This window comes from Chiloscyllium plagiosum, unplaced genomic scaffold, assembly GCF_037043375.1.
Source record: "Chiloscyllium plagiosum isolate Xiang-an unplaced genomic scaffold, Cpla_swu_hap1 HiC_scaffold_36, whole genome shotgun sequence".
NCBI classification, from domain to species: Eukaryota; Metazoa; Chordata; class Chondrichthyes; order Orectolobiformes; family Hemiscylliidae; genus Chiloscyllium; species Chiloscyllium plagiosum.
In genome coordinates, this window is record NW_028270174.1 from 18,684,969 (window position 1) to 18,706,059 (window position 21,091).

Sequence of the window (21,091 nt, forward strand, 5' to 3'; positions counted from 1 at the left end):
GATTGTAGAATGATGACAGCAAAGAAATAGACCAATCCACTGCCTACGACCATGCCCTCTTTACATATGGAGCAGTTTAGCTAGTGGTCCTGCTCTCACCCTTTTCCCATAGTCTCACTCATCCAGTTCCCTTTTGACAGCTACAGCTGAATCTGCCACCACCAGCCTTTCAGGGTGGTCTCGAAATTTCAAACTCTTCACAAATTAGTTCGGCAGATTCAGCTGGTGATAACTGGGTTTTATGATTTAACAATTCACTTGTTTTCATTGGGTTTTTGCCAATTGAATTCTGCAAGAATGAAAACTTCTGCTTGTTACACTGTTGCATGACACTTGAATGCTGTTTTAATATCTTTTGGTGTTTATGAGACATTGGCCAAATGATAGCAGGGCTTAGCTAGCATTGCACAGGACACATTTCCTAGTGGATAGATAAAGAGAAATGAGCTGAGACTCCGACTGCCAGTAGATAGTGCAGCACGGAGGCACATGCATTAATGTGGTGGAAGCTTTCTGATCTCCCTCCTTTACTTTTTCAGAAACCCAAATGCTAGCATGTAGGCGCAGCAAGCAATTGGGAGGGTAAGTGGTATGTTAGGCCTTTGTTGCAAGATAATTTGAGTACAGGAGTGAAGAAGTCTTGCTGTAGTTCTATAGATGCGAGACCACATTTGAGGCATTGTGCAGAGTTTTGCTGTCCTTATCCAAGGAAGAATATACTTATTCAAGACCCATAAAGCATGGAAACAGACCCCTTCAGTCCAACCATGTTCCCAAACTAAACAAATCCTACCTGTCTGCAGTTGGTCCATATCCCTCCAAACCTGAATTTACCCAAACATCTTTTAAATGTAACTATACCCACATCACCACTTTCTCTGGCAGTTCATTCCACACATTTAACACTCTCTGTGTAAAAAAACGTTGTTCCGCACGCCCTTTTAAAATCTTTCTCCTCTCACCTTAAAAGATATTCCCACAAGATTTGAACCCGACACCTGAGGGAAAAGGCCCTTCTCATTCACCTTATCTATGCTCTTCATGATTTTGTAAAACTCAATAAGGTCACCTCTCAACCTCCTACGCTCTGGTGAAAAACGTCCCGGCCTTTCCAGTCTTTTTTTTATATCTCTAGCCCTCCATTCCCAGCAACATCCTGATAAATATTTTCTGAACCCTTGACATAGAGGGAGTGAAGTGAGGTTCTCCAGATTGATTCCTGGGAAGGTGGGATATCCTTAGGAGGAGAGATTGTGGAGACTAGGCCTGTAGAGTTTAGAAGAATGAGAGAAGATTTCATTATAGTACAAAGAATCCTTCCAGGGCTCAATAGGATAGATGCAGGCAGGAGGTTTCCCCTGGCTGGTGTGTCTAAGGTTAAGAAGTAGACTATTCAGGAGTAAGGCGAGATGTTTTTTGGAATCTTAGGAATTCTATACCTCTGAGGACTGAAAACTTAGTCACTGAGTATGTTTGGGATGGAGATTGATACATTTCTGAATAGCAAACCTACTAAGGGAACAGTACCGAAAATAGTATTGACATCGATCTTGTTGAATGGCCAAGCAGTTTGATGGCCTGAATGGCCTTCCTCCTTCTATGTCATTAATGCAAAGCTGCCCAGGAAACTCTGGCATTGTAGCCTGATGCCAAAAGTTGCCTGAATGAACAGGTCAAAGATCTGATCTCTTCATTCCTGATGAAGGCTTATGCCCGAAACGTCGGTTCTCCTGCTCCTCTGATGTTGCCTGACTTCTGTGCTTTTCCAGCACCGCACTCTCGACTCTGATCTCCTCACTTTCTCCTCAAAGATCCAATCGCCTGTTATTTCCCACATCAACTTTGTTAGCCTTTCTCCCACCCACCAACCCCAAAAGCTTTAAATGACAGCAAGGATTATCTGGTTGTCAGTTGTGAAATTGAGAAACCCATTCAGTTTCCCTGTACAAGGTCCTGTTGGGGGAATGGTGATGTTTTGGAGTTACCCTCTGGCCATTTAGATGTCTAAAATAGAAAGTAACAGTGTTCCCAGAGGCTAGACATATGCTGCTGTTGTGAATATGAGTTCACAATGTGGTCTCCTCTACTCTGAGGAAATGAAATGAATACTGGGTGACTGCTTTGTGGCACACTTACATTCTGTCCTCAAAAATGACCCCAAACTCTCAGTTGCTTGCCACTTAATACAACACAGCATTCCTTGGTCAACATCTCTATCTCAGGCTTGCTGTAGCATTCCAGTGAAACTCAGTGCAAGCTAGAAGAACAGCATCTCATTTTCCACTCCCCTTGGGGACCCTGCAGCCTTCAGGACTCAACATTGAGTTCACTAAAGTTTAGGGCCTGAACACCTCCTTGCATTGTCCTTTACCCACCCCTGAGACCAGACTCTGTTATGACATGGGCTGCTTTCTGCAATCTTCTTCCCAACCTCTCCGCCCCCATCCCCTGTCCAGCCTATCACCCTCACCTTAACCTCCTTCCACCTATCGCATTCCCAACACCCCTCCCCCAAGTCCCTCCTCCCTGCCTTTTATCTTAGCCTGCTTGGCACACCTTCCTCATTCCTGAAGAAGGGGTTATGCCCGAAACGTCGATTCTCCTGCTCCTTGGATGCTGCCTGACCTGCTGCGCTTTTCCAGCAACACATTTTTCAGCTCTGATCTCCAGCATCTGCAGTCCTCACTTTCTCCGTGGGCCGCTTTCTGCACAGCCAGTCGATTATCCACCACTTACGGTCCTCATTAGCAGCTTGTTGTTCTCCGGAGCATTCTATCATTCCAGTTTTATGTCTCCTTAACTGTCATTTTCTCTCTATAGACTCCATCTCTGCACACCTTCTCACTCCCTCCTCCCCCCCAACTCCAAGCCTACTCCATGTCTTCAGCACAAGTATATCCTTTTCCAACTACCATCACCTTTAAAGAAGGGTCACTGAATTCGAAACATTGGACTGGGGTGTACAAAGTTTAAAAATCACACACCACCACCAGGTTATAGTCCAACAGGTTTATTTGGAAGCACTAGCTTTCGGAACGCAGCTCTTTCATCAGGTTGTTCTTTAAGATCTTACATTCCACAACCACCTGATGAAGGAGCAGCACTCCAAAAGCTAGTGCTTCCAAAAAAACCTGTTGGACTATACCCTGGTGTTGTGTGATTTTTAACTTTATTTTAGACAAGACATCAAATCGCAGACCTGTCTTTGGTAAACATAAGTAGATCCCATGGCACTATGTCAAATAAGTACAGGGCACATATCCATTGTTTCTGACCAATATTCATCCTTCAATCAATGTCATAAAAAACTGAATTGTCTACATGGCTCGTGTCATATTGCTGCTTGTGGCTGCTTGCTGCGCACAAATCCAATGTCACATTTCCTGTATTACAATAGCAACCATGTTTCAAAATGTTGTTGGCTGGAAATCATGTGAAGATATCCAGGGGTCAGAATAAGTTTGGTATAAATGCAATAAAAGCAAAGAGTGCTGGAGATATTCAGTTGGTCTGGCAGACCTACAGATGCTGAGTTTTTCCAGCACTTCCTGTTTTTATTTCAGTATCCACTGCATTTTGCTTTTATTTCAGTGCTACATCAATGCAAGTTTTTCTTTGTTTTAAAGCTGCTGTGGTCATAATTATTTCCCAGATGAGCAACCAGTGGTATTTTGTGGTTTAAGTTTTCAGAACTGATTCCTATTGCTTTCCTTTTGCAGATGAAAATTGCAGAGACATGTACTTCAACTGTAATGTTGTGGTACAAGCCAGACTCTGTGTCTATACATACTACAAAACAGCTTGCTGCGCATCGTGCGCCAAGACCAGAAGAAGAGCTGCCCAGCTCAGAAGCAGATAACTGCTTCCCATTGAAGCCCAGTCATCCTCCCAGATTGTGACGCCGTAATATTACCATAGGAGAACTTGCAGATTCTACTGTTTTGACAATATCATAATTGCAAAGGAAAAGGGTTAAATTTAGTATGTACGCGGCTAGTTTACGGAGAGAAATTATAGTATTAATATAATCTTATACCATTATCATGCTGGCCTTTCATCAAAGTGTTGAATTTTCTAGTTAATTTGCAGTATTTGAGTTACAGATATATGAAATGCATTCTACACATGAATGAAACATATTCAGTAATAGGTTTTGGGATCTCCCCTTACAGCAGAAAGGCTTTATGTTTCAGGTCTGATGATCGATCATCAATCTGAAACATTAACTCTCTTTCTCTTCCCACAGACTCTGCCTGACCTGCTGAGTATTTCCATCTTTTTTTTTTGTTTATATTTTATGGGTTTCAAAAAGTTGATTGGGGGGAAAAAAAGCATGCAATGACTTTCACTGCACTCTTCCTAGACAAACTTGCGCTCTTTAATATCATATTCAACTTGAGGTTTATCTGTGGATTTTTTTTTATAACTGAGAAACAATTTTTTGATATTATGGTACTGCAGAATTCTGCATTTACCAAAGACAGAATTATCATACTGAGGTGACTCCTCCAATTCTATTTAATTAGATGGCAAGAACTGCTTCTGTCTTGGGAAGACCCTCCAATCTTAATGCTCACATTCCGTACATCAGCTTTTGAGTTATCTCTGTTTGTCAGCATTTTGCAACTGTAATCAGTCAATATAAACCAATTAGGTTAGCGCTGACCACAACTTCCTGCACTCCGTCAACTGCACACAAAATAAAGGCAGATAATGTTTAAGATGAGTTGATGTTTTCTGGATGTTGCAGTTACAGGTGTCTCTCAGCATTTGTGGAACTGTCAGTGCTTGGGAGTAGATGTTGAGGTAGAAGTGGCAATGAGTTTAAAATGACACTGGAAATGAGAAAATGCCATTTACCCCATCCCTCTGTCTTCTGGAAAAACTATCCCTCTCACCGATTACCATCACCCACTTCCACAAAGTTGCATCTTTTGCAAGTCTTCACTCTCTTAATTAACTGTTCTTCTGGCATACCCCTTGCTATTATGTTCCAAAATGCCTATTGGTAACAGATATGTCATGACTCAATCTTTACTGAGTCTAGCATTAAAAATGTACACCTCCTAACTCAACTATCACCCCAGTTTCTGTGAGTGTCCCTTTATATCTGCCCCAGATAGTTCTAGACGTTTACCTGTTCTAATATGTTCACATATGTCTGGAGGAGATGAAACTTGAATCAGAACTTCTGACCCAGAAAAAAGGACACTACCACTGTGCCGCAGGAGTTCTTTGTATGCTGCAATCTGTCTGGATTAGGTATGCCAACTGTGCTGTTACCAAGGGAGGAACAGGAATTCAATCCAATGACAAAGATAGATCAGTGACATATTTCCAAGTCAGGATTATGTGGGACTTGGAGGAGACATTGATGATGATGTTGTTCAAGAATATCAGCAGTGCTTGTCCTTCTGGGCGGTAGACTTTGTGGGTTTGGAAAGGGCTGTCAAAGAAGGATCTCTGAGTTGCAGCAAAGCAGGCTATAAATGGTATACTCCGCTGACACTGTATGTCAGTGGTGGAGAGAGTGAATGTGTAACTTGGTGGATGTGGTGTTGACCAAGTGGACTTCTTTATCTTGGATGGTGTTGACCTCAGAGTGTTACATTCATTCTGGCAAGTGGAGTGTCCTATGGCATCCCTAAATTATGTCTGGTAAATGGTGGACAGGCTTTGGTGAGGCAAGAGGTGAGTTATTCACCTCAGAATTGCTCACCTCTGACCTGCAAATTATTTATATGCCTAGTTTCGGTTCAGTCTCAGGTCAGTGTTAACACTCAGTTTCAGTTGTTTGGGGATTTATTGACAGTAATACCATTGAATGTCAAGAGGAGAACATGGAAATGGTCATTGCCTTATGTGGAATGAATGTTACTTGGCACTTTTCAGCCCAACTCTTTTTATTGTCCAAGACTTGCTGCATATGGACACAGGCTGCTTCAGTATCTGAGGAGTCACAAATCATTATGTAATCATCTTCTGACCCACTTATGACAAAGGGAAGGTCATTGATGAAGTAGCTGAAACTGGGTGAGCCTGGGACACTACCCTGAGGAACTCCTGCAGAGATGTGCTGAGATTGGTAAGACTAACCTTCAATCAGAAAAATTCATCTACACTGACTATAACAAATTGAGTAAGGACCCGTCCAGAACAGAGTATGGGCCTGATTTATTTATCTAATCTAATCTAACCTAAACACAACCATCTGCCTTGGGCCAGGTATGACCAACCTGTGGAAAGTTCTTCCACTCATTCCTGATCATTTTTTCCAGAGCTCCTTGATACCACACTTGGTCAAACCCTGTCATGATGTCAAGTCAGCACTCTCAATTCCCCTCTTGCGGTCAGCCTTTTTGTCCCTGTTTGGACCAAGATTGTAATTGGTGTCAGGAGTTGCATGGCCCTGACAGAACCCAAATTTAGCGTCAGTGAGCACATTCTTGCTGTGTAAGTATCACTTGGAGCATTGTCGACTACATTTTCCATCACTTTTTAGGTGACCAGGAAGAGACTGATGGAACAGTAATTGCCAGGATTTGGATTTATCCTGATGTTTATGGACCAGGCGTAGCTAGACAATTTTCCACATTGCCAGGAATGTACCAGTGATGTAGCTGTACTGGAACAGCTTGGCTAAAGGCATGGTTAAGTCTGCAGCACAAGTCTTCAGCCCTATTGCCAGAATGTTGTCAAGGCCTTTGTATTTTTCAGTGCCTTCATTTCTTGCTATCATGTGGAGTGAATCAAATTGTCTGAGGATTAAGCATTTGTGATGCTGAAGACCTCAGGAAGAGGCTGTGTTGGATCATCTGATCAGCACATCGGTCTGAAGATACATGCTTGCTAATGCTCACCCTTACCTTTTGAACCGATATTCCGGGCTCCCCCATCAGCAAGGATGGCTATGTTTGGTAATGTGTACATAATTGTCCACTGCTATTCAAGACGGGGTGGATCAACTCTGCAGAGCTTTGATCTGATTTGTTGATGTTAGATCACCTATCTATTGCATTCTGCCTTTGCTGTTTGACACACAACTAGTCCTGTGTTGTTACTTAACTTGGTCTCATTTTTTCTCCTATCAGGATTACAGAACGGTGTTTTGAACAATTCTGTTTACCTTGTTTGCAATTTAGTCAAACAAGTGCTACGTTCAATCAGAAAAATTCACCCGCACTGACTATAACAAACTGAGTAATGACCCGTACAGAACAGAGTACGGGCCTGATTCATTTTCAGCAATTCTGCTGCTACTCTTAATAATTTGCTTCAATGCAATTGGCAAAACAATGTTTAATCTTTAATTCCAGCTACAGAAATAAGTAGATTGTGTTTGAAGTTGAACAGATGTAGTTAATAGTTTCAACATTCTGACTGTCAGCACAGTGGATGGAGCTGGTAAAGGGCAAGGATTACCTCCGGATAGAAATGGATACTGGGATAGAACAGCTGCAACTCAACCTTGTCTCTGTGTGTTTAAGGGGAAAGATTGGAGATAGCACTGGACCAGGAGAGAGAGGAAGAGTTTAGACAGGTGGGGCAAAACTTTTACAGTACCGACTGACCCATGATTGAGGGATAAGCCCAAACGACAGGAATATGATTGGTTCATTGAGCTAGCGATATGATTCTCGCTTTGGAACTTATACTGCTGTGGTACACAATAGATCCTGGATTCAAATCTTGGACAAGCCTTGATTGTTCATGACACAAAGACAGGCCGAGTGGTTGACACTGAGGAGGAAGGTGTTAGGTTTTAGCAAGGTATGGATGGATTGGTCAGATGGGCAGATCAGGGACATATGGAATTTAACCCTGATAAATATGAGATGGACTTGGGCAGAAGGAATGAAACAAGGGAATACTCAATGAATGGCAAGACACTAGGAAGCTCAGAGGAACAGAGGGATCTTGGGAGCTTACCCATTGCTCCCTGAAGGTGGCAGGGGTTAATCAGGTAGGTAAGAAGGCAAACCAACCCTTACCTTTATTAGTTGTGACATACGTTATAAGAGCAGGGAGGTTGTATTGGAGCTGAACAGAACTTTTTTCAGGACAAAGCTGGAGTACTGTATGCAGTTCTGATCAACATTATAGGAAAGATGGAGGAGGTGCAAAGGAGATTCACCAGGATGTTGCCTGGGATGGAACATTCCAGAGATGAAAAGAGGCTAAATGAGCTTGGGTTGCCTTCTTTGAAGTAGAGAAGGTGGAGGGGGAACCTGGTAGAGATGTATAAGATGGTGAGGGATGAAGATAGGGTGAACAGAAAGCAGCTGTTCCCCTTAGTTTAAAGGTTAATAACAAGAGGGCATCATTTTAAAGTGAAAGGCAGTAGATGTAGAGGGGATTTGAGGAAAAAAAGCTTTCACCCAGAGGGTGGTGGTCATCTGGAATGCATCACCGGGGAGGGTAGTTGAGATGGGAAACCTCACAACCTTTAAATAGTACTGGGATGAGGACTTGAAATGTTATAACATGCAGGGCCATGGAAGTGGGGCTCGGATAGGTCATAGTACAGTTTTGATGGGCTGAAGGACCTCTTCTGCCCTGTATGATTCTCTGAATAGTGAGAGGCAAGAGAGTGTGGGAAGAGTATTGGATAAATTCCAGGATAAGTAACTGTTTTTAAATTTGATATGATTGTTAGAAACTCTGTGTTGTCCAATTCTGTGTAGTTCTGTCCAACAATTTGCATCTGTCTATGCAGTTCCGGGTGAGATTCAAGCAGAATGCTGCTGTATGTTTTAGTTCTTTCACATTCTTTGCTTTCCTCACATGTTGGGTTGCATTCATCAATCTTACCACAGTTACATATAGAATATATTTGTGAGGACTTAGGTCAATCGATTAATTCATCTATGCTGTGACACCATTCACCTCCCTTGGTATAAACTGTGCACAGACCAGTTCAGCCTGGTGGCTCAGTGGGTTAGCACTGCTGCCTCACAGTGCCAGGGACCTGTGTTTTATTCAACCCTCTGATGCTCTGATGACTGTCTGTGTGAAGGTTGCAAGTTCTCCCTGTGTCCAGAGGGTCCAAAGGTTAGGTGGATTGGCCATGCTATATTGCCCTGTAGTGTGCAGACTAGGTGGGTTAGCCATGGGAAAATGCTATGGTAGGGGACTGAGTCTGGGTGGCATGCTCTTCAGAGGGTTAGTGCAGACCCGGGTTGAATGGCCTCTCCCCGCATTGTAGGGATTTTAAATGACACCACATTGTAAAAGAATGGTTATTTAAAGACCCAAAACCATGTGTCCCAAGTTATTTATATTGGCATAAACATTTATTAAGTTTCCTTTTTGAAATGGGACATTATTATCTACATACCACAACCTGCATGAAAATTCTGCCATCTGAATCGTTTTTCCCAAAGCCTGCTAGCTTTTTTGTCTAGCAGGGAGAGAACAGCAGGCCCTTGGTACACCAAGAGATTGATTTGAATATTCTTCCAAATTCCTCCATGGCTTTGTTCCACCTCACTACTAAGAATCCCTACCAGTGTGGAAGCAGGCCATTCAGCCCATCACATCAATACCCCCCGAACCTCCGAAGAGCATCCCACTCAGACCCACCCATCCATACTCTATCCCTGTAACCCTGCATTTCCCATAGCTTATCCACCTCGCCTGCAGTAGACTTATAGTGATTTTCCTCAGCCATGGCATTATCTGCCATGTACTTCAGTCTGTGTTTCTGACCTATTCACACTGATTGTGAGAGATAGCTCCTCCAGCCAATGTGCCTCCATCTTCTGGAATTGTCTTTGAAACCCACTTCGCTCACTTCCATACGGTTTCATTTCTGCCGTGTCTTCAATTTTCACTTCCTTCCCCTGCTTGATGCCAGTCCGATTCCCTTTGTAAAGTCCTCAGAGGCAAATATTTATATGCAAGCAATTTAAATAAGAGTAAACTGCTGCTCAGAGCATTTTGGTAATGTGCGATTTCACATCTTGATAAAAACGAGGAAAGCAAATGAAATGGGCTGCTGTATTGTTTTTGTTAGAAATGCAATTTGGGAATCAGATGCCGCAGGCCACCGGGAAACAACTGTGAGTATCAGGAACTGGAAAAAGTGAGCTCTGGTTCAACTGGTTTGGCCATAACTTATATTTTTGAGCATTTTAATTTCTAACACAGTGCTTTTGTTCACCATGATCTCCACATCCTGCCCGCATTGCAGAAATTAGTTTCTGGGATGGAAAAGAACATTTACTGACAGCACGCAAAGTATTTCCAAAACACAATATGCAAGAGGGACAACCAGCCATGACACAATAACCAATTCCACCTTAAGTTTAGTTTTAATTTGGGGGGGTGTTTAGACTGGGGAAAGTGAAATTCTGTGACCAATCTGAACACTGCATCACTGTCCTCCATCCAAAGCTGACAGGGCAGATGCTGGAAATCTGAAATAGATTGGACAACATCTTTGGAGAGTGAAACAGAATTAACAAAACAACTCTGAAGGAGGAAGCAGGTACAATTACAACATTTAAAAGGCATCTGACTTGGTATATGAGTACGAAGAATTTAGAGGGATATGTGCCAAATGCTGACAAATGGGACTAGGTCAGATTGGGATGTCTGGTCAAGGTCTTTAGAGAGTAAAACAGAGTTAACAAAACAATTATGAGGGAGGAGGCGGATACAATTACATTTGAAAGGCATCTGGATGGGCATATGAATAGTAAAGATTTAGAGGGATATGGGCCAAATGCTGACAAATGGGATTGGGTCAGATTAGGATGACTGGTCAGCATGGGTGAGTTGGACTGCAGGGTCTGTTTCCTTACTGCACAACCGACAGTCAAGGCTGATGTATCCTCCATTTTGTTTTTGTATTACATAGGACCTTTGACTATTTTTCACAGCTGCATATAGGTCTGACCTGTGCATAGACTCAGGAACTTGTAGGTTACTGAACGGTCATGCAGCTTTGAAAGACTGCATTGATTAGGATGATATTCACTAGAGTTTAGAGGAATGAAAGGGGGGAAATCCCGTAGAAACCTGCATAACTCTAACAGGACTGGACAGGGTAAATGCAGGAAGGATGTTCTTGACAACTTGGGAGTTCAGAATCAGGGGTTATAGTCTAAGGATAACGGGTAGACTATTTAGGTGATGAGGAGAATTTTCTTCATTCAGACAGTGGTGAGCCTGTGGAATTCTCTGCCCCAGAAAGCAGTTAAAGCCCGAACATTGAATGTTTTGAAGAAGATGTTAGATATAATTCTTAGGGCTGAAGGGATCAAAGGATTTGGGGATAAAGGGGGAACAGGGCACATGATTGAATGATCAGTCATTATCATGTTGAATGTCGATGGGCTGAATGGCCTGATCTTCCAATTTTCAATGCTTCCATGTTTCAATTGCTCAGGGCAAGCAGTGAACAGCCAAAATTGGGTGGCAGGAGCACAGGATATCAGAGGATTCATGGAAATAGGGGTGGGTTTGTTGGAAATATGGTTGATGTTGATCCTGGGAAAGAGAGATGGGACACTGGTCAGCAATGGCTGAAAGATCAGTGAGTCCAGGGTTTGGTGGGGAGCGTTGCACTCCATCAAACAGATCAGTTCAACATCAATACACTCAGTGGCTTTTTGTAGCCTCTCTACTGACTGCAATCAGCACCTGCTAACAAGTTTAGTGCCCCAGAACCTCACACATTTTACAGTCAAAATGGTAATGCAGTTATCTGACTGTGATTTTTGAATGTAAAGTAGCCTCTTGTCTCCGGACTTTTTCCTGAGATGATTAAAGCCTGATTGTTGTGGTCAGGAGGGATGTGGAAGTGGGATTGCGTTAGCATCACATCACCATCCTCTTAGTCCACCACCTGTGGACCAACTCGGCAAAGTTAACATCAAACCCATCATGGGGTTTCCTTTTGAATTGTTCAGAATATTAAGGAGGCATCTTGGAGCTCATCTGCACACACCCTGCCTCCTCATGCTGAGTAGCTGATATGCTGAGGTAGACTGACTACTGCATTGCCTCAGATCAGCTGGCTTCTTGAAAACATTCACACTTTATCTGACAAGTCGAATATTCAGATATATAACAATCAAAAACAATCTGCGATTGTTAGCATGAGTTGAACCAAATACGTCCTCAACATGTATTTAATTTTAACATAATCACTGTTCTGACACCAATTATTCACTGGCACTCTGTTTCTATACTAAAGCAGGCAGTTTGAGCAAACAATCTAAATGAATTCCAGACACTGCTGTGTGAAATATGTTATGATTTTATACAGTTGCCTTGAAACAGCTGATGCCAGTATGTGTTTCTTGAGTAATTCACTGAACACAGATACATGTGCTGGGTTATTGAAGAAGCTAGGAATACATTTGGAAACACTTATGTAAAATGGTCCCTTAATTAATGTTGTTTTTGTGCTTGAATTGAAAAATTCTATTTAGAGGAGTTTAAAGCTTGTTCAATTCTTAGTCACTTAAGGTCTTTATTTTATCGGCAAAGAGACTAGATACTATCTCTACATAGTCATAGCAACATGCACCCAGATAGGAGCCTGTTATTTCCCTGATGTGTTACTCAATTTCCTGTATTGTCTGTGACTCCGTTTACTGGATTTTGTTACTTGTGGCTGTAGCACCGACCACAAATTATTCTTACAACTGACCTGGTCCATTTTTATTCCCTGTTTCCTGGTATTTGTTATTAAGTTTTCCCCAGTCGGTGTTACTCAATGTTTTCTGGTCTGTCATGGCCTGTGTCACTTCCTGTTCCTTGGTCTTGTTACAGTAGATTGAATTGTAGGGGGTCACCTTTGTGGGCGGAGGGGGAGTAGATGAGGGCGAGTAGACCCATAAATTAGGACCCCTCACCCCCCCCCCATGCCATTGGCAGTGTGCCAACCAAGAGTCACCCAGTCTGCCTGCACATTATAAGAGGTGGCTGCTCACCAATGGCTCCAAAACCCCTAAAGTATGCAATGAAGGTGTCAGCCCACATCTGCTTGGGTTTAACGGGCAAGACCTGTGCCATTGTGTAGGCTGGTATGGTCAGCATTGAAATGTCATGATGCCTCTTTATTGGGGTCCTCTGTGCCCACAGGTTGGCCTCACTGTTTCCAGGTTCCCTTCCCCTAGCCCTGTCCAACATTCATCCACCCTCCTTCCTCACCCCAGGATCTGACAATCTGCCCCAGCAAGATCCCTGAACTAATTGGGATTTCAGGGCATCTCTGAGTTTGCTTCCAGCCTGGACGTCCTGCGAGATTTACAATAGGCCACGGATCCTGGTGCAGTGTTGAGCTGACGATCTCCCATTGGCTGATGGCAGCTCTAAGGGCAGGAATTCCTCTTTGAGAAAGAGAAGCTCCTTCCCTCCTAATTAAAGGACGACCCCCCCCCCCCCCCCCACCCTGGGCCCGAAGCAACAAAGTGGGGCAAGTCACCCCAATGGAGGTGGACTCGCCCCCGGTATCCCATCCTTGATCGTGTCAGGGTTACAAGGTGCACCCCTTCACTGATTGTTTGGAAAATAGTTCAATTACTATTCTGTTGGGTTTTTTATTTCCTGTTGATGTGTTCCTTTCCTCCCCTGAAATCCTGAGTGGTGTTGTGGTATGGTCTCACAGCTGCAGCCCACCTTCCAGTGGCGATTATTCATCTGAACACAGATAGCGAGCATTCATAGACTGTTCCACCTTTGCCCAGTTCAGTCTTCATTGAATATCCATGCAGGCGTACAAAAATACACATTCCTACACACACACGTACAGAGATAGACTTACATTACTGCCTGGGATGATAGCAAACAGACTGGACTGATTACTCTCTTTCTAATCTAGAGATTTAAGGGCAATCACTGCCCCTTGACCACCACTCAAGCTGACATTGAGTAGCACAATGTTGACAGAGAATCTTCCTGTTCTATATGGTTTGACGACTGCCTGGAATGGCCCGTTGGACTAGAATGTCCTGCAGCAAAAAAAATAGTCATGTATACTGTTAGTTTAGCAATATAACATGGTGACCTCACCATTTTCCAATGTTTCTTATGAAAATGTTGTAGATGAGTGTTAGCCATTTTCTCCCAATGAATTGAAGAATAAACAACCTGGGTGTATCGATGTCAAGGCAAATTACAATTGTTGTCAGAAGCATTATTCCCGTTGGGGTGATCTCTTAGTGGAAACAGTTGGCCTACATTGGTTTAGCCCACGCTGTTGAAATGTCATACATTTTAAATATAATTGTTCCTCGTATGTGCTGAACCTGGTCACGAGCCTCAAAGGGATGATGAGAGAATTGTCTTTTACTTAAAACAAAATCATCTTTAAATCACATTGCCATTATTTTAAATGCAGGTAGTAGAAGCATTTATAATGGTGAGATCCAGCAAGATTACCATTGTTTTCAGTGACTGGGTGCACTTACACACATAAGCTTCCAACTATTTTAGGAAAAGAGCAACCGTGCAGTTGTGCAAAAGACTGAGAAGGATGTGGAGAGCAGTAAGTGACACCACAGGTCACTTGCTCCATAATTCCCTCCTCTGCACTGTTCAAGGACCCCACCCCCACGACATAAGGTGCTCCACTTTGAAAGGGAACCAAGAAAATCTGGAACAGTAAAACTTTCAGGGTGAAGTGCTGTGAATACAGTTTTTTTAAAGTCCTCAAAAATTATGGCCTTCCAGATCCCCGGAGCTTTAAATACCATGAAACTAATCACAGAAACACCACATAGATTGCAGTTATCACCCTATACTGACTTAACTCATCATAGAGTCGTAGAACATTTCCCTGGCAAGTGGAGCCATGTGACCCATTGTTTCTGTGCCATGTCCCTGCAAGAGCACTTCAACTATTGCCACTTCTGCCATCTTTACCCTGGATTCAGATAACTAGGCAATTCCCTATTCATACTTACAATTGTGTTCACCTCCACACGCGCTCAGACACTGCATTCCGAATCCTAACAACTTGCTGCATCTCATGTCACTTCTGGTTCTTTGCGGTACACCTTAAATCATGTTTTCTTGATCCTTCCACCAAAGGGAACAGTTGATCCCTGTCTATATTCTCCAGGTCACTTGTTTCAAAAGATTATACTGAATCTCTTTATCTTCTCTTCAAACAAAACAGCCCCAGTTTATTTAATCCATTAATGTAACTGAATTTTAGCAGATGTCCCATTGGGACTTGCTAACAGATTTAGGGGTGAACAGTGAATTACAAGAAGATGTAATGCAGGTACATTGCTAATAAGGGCACCGCTGCCCAGGTCCAGGAAGAGCAAGAAGATTTGTGAAATAGCTGGCCAGCAGTAGGTTCTGTGATTGAAACGGCATTATGAAAGAGCAATGATGATTGAACACTGTGAAAATGCTGTGATTGCAATTTGATGTGTAAAAAATGTATTTTTAATCTAATCTCAGATTAAAAGATCCCTTTGTTCGGGAGATTGTAAAAAATGTGTGGACTGTTATTATTTGGAATAATTTATTTTGTATGCAGTGAAACCTCCCAATTATTCATTAGACTTGTATAGGACAAACCCTTGTGTAAGATGTTGCCTAATTGCACGTCTGCTGTTAATTTTGTTATTTGTTTTGTAGTTACCTTTGTTGCAAATTTCTGAGCACTCTCAAATATCTGCTCATTTCCAGCGTCCGCAGATAAACAAAGGTCCTAATGTAACTAGAACTGAAATATTTGGATTTCCCTTTCTGTACTGACAAGCAGCTGTTAAGGTTTATTCCTTTTACACTGTTAAATAAAAAAAAAATTACTTACTGTTCATTGTACAGGGTCTTTCTTTTGATTAACAATATGAAATAAGTGATTAATGCATTGGCATCGCCACCTCTGGAGACTGGTTTGAATTGCAACTAAATTGAGAGTATTTATGCAGCCTCTTTGTTCGGTTTCTAATGGTCCTGTCAGCACCAAATAGTTATTGGTTCACAACAATATATCACAATAAAGAAGAAGGATTCTAGGAAGGCAATAAACTGACTGTGGTTAACCAAGGAAGTTAAGGATTGTATTAGATTGAAAGAAAAAAGTGTGGAAAAAATGAATGATAAACTCGAGGATTGTAAAAGCCAAAAAAAGCTGCCCCAAAATAACAAAGGCGGGGAATATAAACTAGGAGGGTGTATAAACTATGAGGGTAAGCTAGCAAGTATTAGAAAACTGGACAGTAAATGCTTCTTTAAATATAAAATGAAAGGAGAGGCCACAGCGATTGTGGGCCATTTAGAGAATGAGGTGGGGAAATAACAATGAGCAACCAGGAGATGACAGAGGTGTTGAATAAGTACTTACATTGGTCTTCACAGCAGCAACATTTATAGCATTCCAAATAATCAAGGGGAAAAAACAGTAAGAAAATAAATACAATAAAACATGTTAGGGATACTAATGGCAATAAAGACCAACGGACCTGATGGGTTTCTTCCTGTGATACTAAAAGAAGTAGCTACACTGATAGTGAATGCACTGGTACTAATGTCCCAAGTCGCCTGAGATTCTGGAAAAGTGCCAGGTGAGGGAAGAGCCGCCAATATCATACCCTTATTCAATAAGGAAGTGAAACAAAAACAACAGGCAGGTCACTTAACATCTGTCATTGGGAAAATATTAAAAATTATAATGAATAGCAGAGCATTTAGAAATGCATAATATAATCAAGTACAGTAGGCATGTCGTCATGAAGAGGAAATTATGCCTGGCACATTTATTACAATTGTTTGAGGAGGTAACAAGCTGAATAGATAAAAGAGAACCAGTAGATGTAATATATTTGCATTTCTAAGTGGGGTACGACAAAGTTTAGCACATAAACTTTGATAAAATATGTCTCAATGCTATTGGGTGGTCTATATATAGCATTGGGTAGAGGATTGGCCATCTAATAAAAGACAGAAAGTTTATATAAAGGAAATACTTTCAGGAAACAAACATATAACTAATGGAGTGGCACAGGAGTCAGTGCTAGGGGCACAATGATTTATAATGTATATTTAAGGGAAGAGTTTTTGGTTGGAGGCAGTTCAGAGAAGGTTCATTAGGATGATCCCTGGAGGGATTATCCTGTGAGCAAAAGTTATGCAGGTTGAGGCTCTACTGATTGGAATTTGGAAGACTGAGAGGTGACCTCATTGAAACTTATAGGATTCTCAGGGCCATGATTGTGTAAATACTGAGAGGATGTTCCCCCTCATGGGATAGATTAATACCTGAGGGCATACTTTCAAGATGCAGGGATGCCAATTTAAGACTGAGATGAGGAGGAATTTCTTCTTTCAGAGGGTTCTGAGCCATTGAAACTCCTTGCCATACAGCGCTGAGGAGATAGAATCCTTGTGTGTATTTAAGGCTGAGATAGATAGATTCTGGATCAATAGTGGAATCAAAATTAAAGGGGAAAGGGCAGGAAAGTGGACTTGAGAATCATTCAGCCACGATCCTACTGAATGACAGAGCCAGCACAAGGGCCGAATGGTCTTTTCCTATTTCTTATGATCTTTTATTAATGACTTGGATGAGGGAAGTGAAAATGCTATTGCCAAGTTTGCAGATGTCTCAGAGGTAGGTGGGAAAGCAAATGATAAGAACAACACAAAGATTCTTCAGAGGGATATGGATAGGTTAAGACAGCAGACAATGACTTGACAAGTAGAATACAATATAGGACACTGTGAGGCAATGCATTTTGGCAGAAAGAATGGAGGTGTTGAATATTATTTAAATGGAAAAAAACTATGGAAAGCTATAGAGGAGAAGATTTTGGGTTTCTCCATGAAGGAATCACAAGAGCTTTCATCCAAGTTGAGCAGGTGAGTGGGACACAAGTGGAAATGATGTGTAAAAATAGGGTGGTCTTATAAATATAAAAGAAATTAGTTAGACCAAATCTAAAATACAGCGAACAGTTTGGTTCTCTTGTCTGATATACTGGCATTGGAGGCAATCCAGAGAAATTTCACTAGTTTGATCCTGGATATGGAAGGATTTTCTTACAAGGGGAGATTGAGGAGGTTGGTCCTTTACTCATTGGAGTTTAAAAGAATAAGAGATGATTGAAAAACAACTTTCTTTGGATGCTTTACAGGGTGGATGTGGAGAGGTTGTTTCCCCTTGTGGGAGAGGAGAGCACATAAATCTCAGAGTAAGTGGTCACCCATTGAAAACAGAAATGAGAAAAAAAAAACATCTCTCAGAGGGTAGTGAAGCCTGAGGCATTAAGAATATTCAAGATTCAGGTACAGAGATTTTCAATGAAAAGGCTTGGAAAGGGCTGATCAGATCAGCCATGATCTCATTGGCTGATAGAGCGAACTCAATGGGCTGAATGGCCTACGGTTTTATGATCTTACTGCAACCTGACTGGAAAATAGGTACAAACTTCAGATAAATGAGAAATTCCTTCCTTTCAGAATTCCCTCCTCAACACCATTATGCGCTAACCTATAGTACATGGACTGCATCAGTTCAATAAAGCAGATCACTGGCACCTTCTCAAGGGCAACTAGGGATGGATAATAAATGCTGACCCAGCTAGCAACACCCACAGCCCATGAGTGAATAAAAAACATACCACTTTGCCAAATCTCTTCCACAACGAGCGAAGGATGTGGGTATCAGGAAAATTCAAACTGATGCAATCTGAGGGTAAGGTTGGGGGTGCGCTGTTTGTCAAATAAAAGTATTTTTCTTTTTCACCTCTTTGAGCTGGATCTGAACAAACATTAATCCCTTTTGTGTGTGTAATTTGGATCATATTGAGCCATTCCTCCAGCACAAACAGCATTCAATGTAGAAAGCATACAATTTTTGATATTGAGAAAAAAAGTAATGGGGAACCGTTGGAGAAAGAAAATTCTGAATGAAACATTGTTAATTCTGCCTTGTGCTTTTAAACTACTTTTAAACCAGTTCCCCAGCAAATGCACTCAGATGGCTAAAAGGCAAATCACTGTGGACACTGGAATCTGTAATAACAAGACCAACCTCGAGAAACAACTAGCAGGTCAGGGAGTACCTGTGGAGAGACTGGAAGAGTTAATGTTTCAGGCTTGGAGCTTCCATCAAAATAAGAAAAACAAAAGACAGATGAACGGCATTTTTAGAAAAAACAAAATATTGGGGAAGGCTGACAGTAATATGTTACAGTTCATACGGGGGGTTTGAGCTGATGTGGCAATATACATTTTTACATGCATGCTGTCATCTGGAGCTGTTGAGAGCAATGATAAAGGCTCCAGTTTTCTAAAGAAAATGGAGGAGTTAAGCTTAACTAATGGCATATCTCCAGCCAATGTCTTGTAACAGGTGCCATTAACATCAATAAATAAATGCAACAGTGACAGAGAGCATGCAGTCACCAGACGTGTTCACAAATTGATCACCTAACATTCTGTACAAAAAATACCCAAAGTACTGCAGGTGCTGAAAATGAGAAACAAATCCAGAAATCGCAGGAGAAACTCAGTAGGACAGAGGTGGTGTTCAGGGAACATGGTGAGATGTTGAAGTAGCAGGCAACAGGAAGCTCAGGGTCATTTTTGCAGACGGAATGCAGGTGTTCGGCAAAGCAGTTGCCCTGTCTGCTTTTCGTCTCCCTATTGTGGACAGGATCAAGGTGTGGGCAGCGAATACAGCACACTAGGTCGAGAGAAGTGCAAGTAAACAGCTGCTTCACCTGTGCGGTGAGTTGAGGCCTTCAGTGCTGAAGAGGGAGAAAGTAAACAGGCTGGTGTCACACCTTCTGTGATTGCATGAGAAGATGCCATGGGGCTGTGGCGGATGGGGGTGTCCTTGGTGGGTGGTGGTGTTGGGAATGAAGAAGGAGTGGACCAAGGTACCCTGGAGGGAACAGCCCCTGCATCATACTGACAAGGGAGGGGAGTGGGTGATGTGTCTTGTTGAAGGTGGCAGAAATGACATGCTGATGATTCTCGGGATGAGAATTTTAGTGCAGTGATACATGAGGACAAGGGGGACACTACTGCTGTTGTGGGAGGAAGGAGAAAGGGTGAGGGTCCAAGTGCAGGAGATGGGTCGGCTCCAGCTGAGGGTCTGGTCAGCAACGGTGCTTGGGGAATCCTCGGTCGATGTGGAAGGTGGACATTTTGGAGGCCCTAAGATGAAGTTGGCATTATCAGAACAGATGTGACAGGGAAGGAGAAACGGGAAGAATAGAGTGCAGTCATGACAGGAAGCAGGGTGTGAGGGTGCATAATTGAGGTCATTTTGGGAGTTGGGTATGTAGTGCATATTGGTGGCCACACTATCCCCAGTAATGGAAATTAAGTTGTCTGGGAAGGGAAGAGAGGAGACAGAGGTGGACCAGGTGAAGGTGAGGGTGGGGTAGAAATTGGAAGCAAAATTGATCCATGTTTACAATTCGGGAGGAGAAACGGGAGCAGCACTGATGATATGGATTTGTGGTTTGGGACCCGAGTAAGACTGGAACAATGAATGTTCCTCATATACCATAAGAGGACAATCACAGCTGGGGCCCCTGTAGGTCCCCATGGTCACTCCTTCCACCTGAAGGAAGTGGGAGGAGTTAAAGAAGTTGTCCAAAGTGAGGTCAAGCTTGGCCAAGCAGAGGAGGGGTCAGTGGTGGGTGGGGATGATTCCGGTCATTCTTTCCAGGAAGAAGAGGAAAGCCTTGAGACCATCCTGGTGGGGTGGGGGCATGTAAAGGGATTGCACATCTATGGTAAAGTGGAAGCGGCTGGAGTCTGCAAACTGGAACTTCTGAAACTGATGTAAAGTGTCAGAGGACTCACTGATGTAAGTGGGCAGTGACTGGGCAAGGAGAGAAAAACTTCGAGTTGAGGTAGGATGAAATGAGCTCTGTGGGGCAGGAGCAGACAGACAGGCACTCCTATTTGTGGATTTTGGGGCGGAGATAGAAGCGGGTTGTATGGGGAAGGCATCAATGAGCTTGGAGGCAGAGGAGGGGAGATCACCATTTGGAATGAGGTTAATGACTGTAGTGGACAAAATAACCTGATGTTCCATGGTGGTGTCATGGTCTGAGGGATAGAAGCAGGTGTCTCAGAGCTGGAGCTCCACCTCTGCAAA

The 21,091-nt window shown here is 42.6% G+C and overlaps 1 protein-coding gene across 1 annotated transcript in view; it reads left to right on the plus strand.

Annotated features, from left to right (window-relative positions):
- Positions 1 to 15,785, plus strand: part of LOC122539433 (thrombospondin type-1 domain-containing protein 4) — a 155,481-nt gene extending 139,696 nt beyond the window's left edge. Inside the window, exon 12 of the mRNA XM_087980011.1 lies at positions 3,720 to 15,785. Within this exon, the coding sequence (XP_087836137.1) occupies positions 3,720 to 3,859 (140 nt within the window). The 3' untranslated portion in view covers positions 3,860 to 15,785. The remainder of the gene's footprint in view (positions 1 to 3,719) is intronic.
- Positions 15,786 to 21,091: the final 5,306 nt, after the last annotated feature.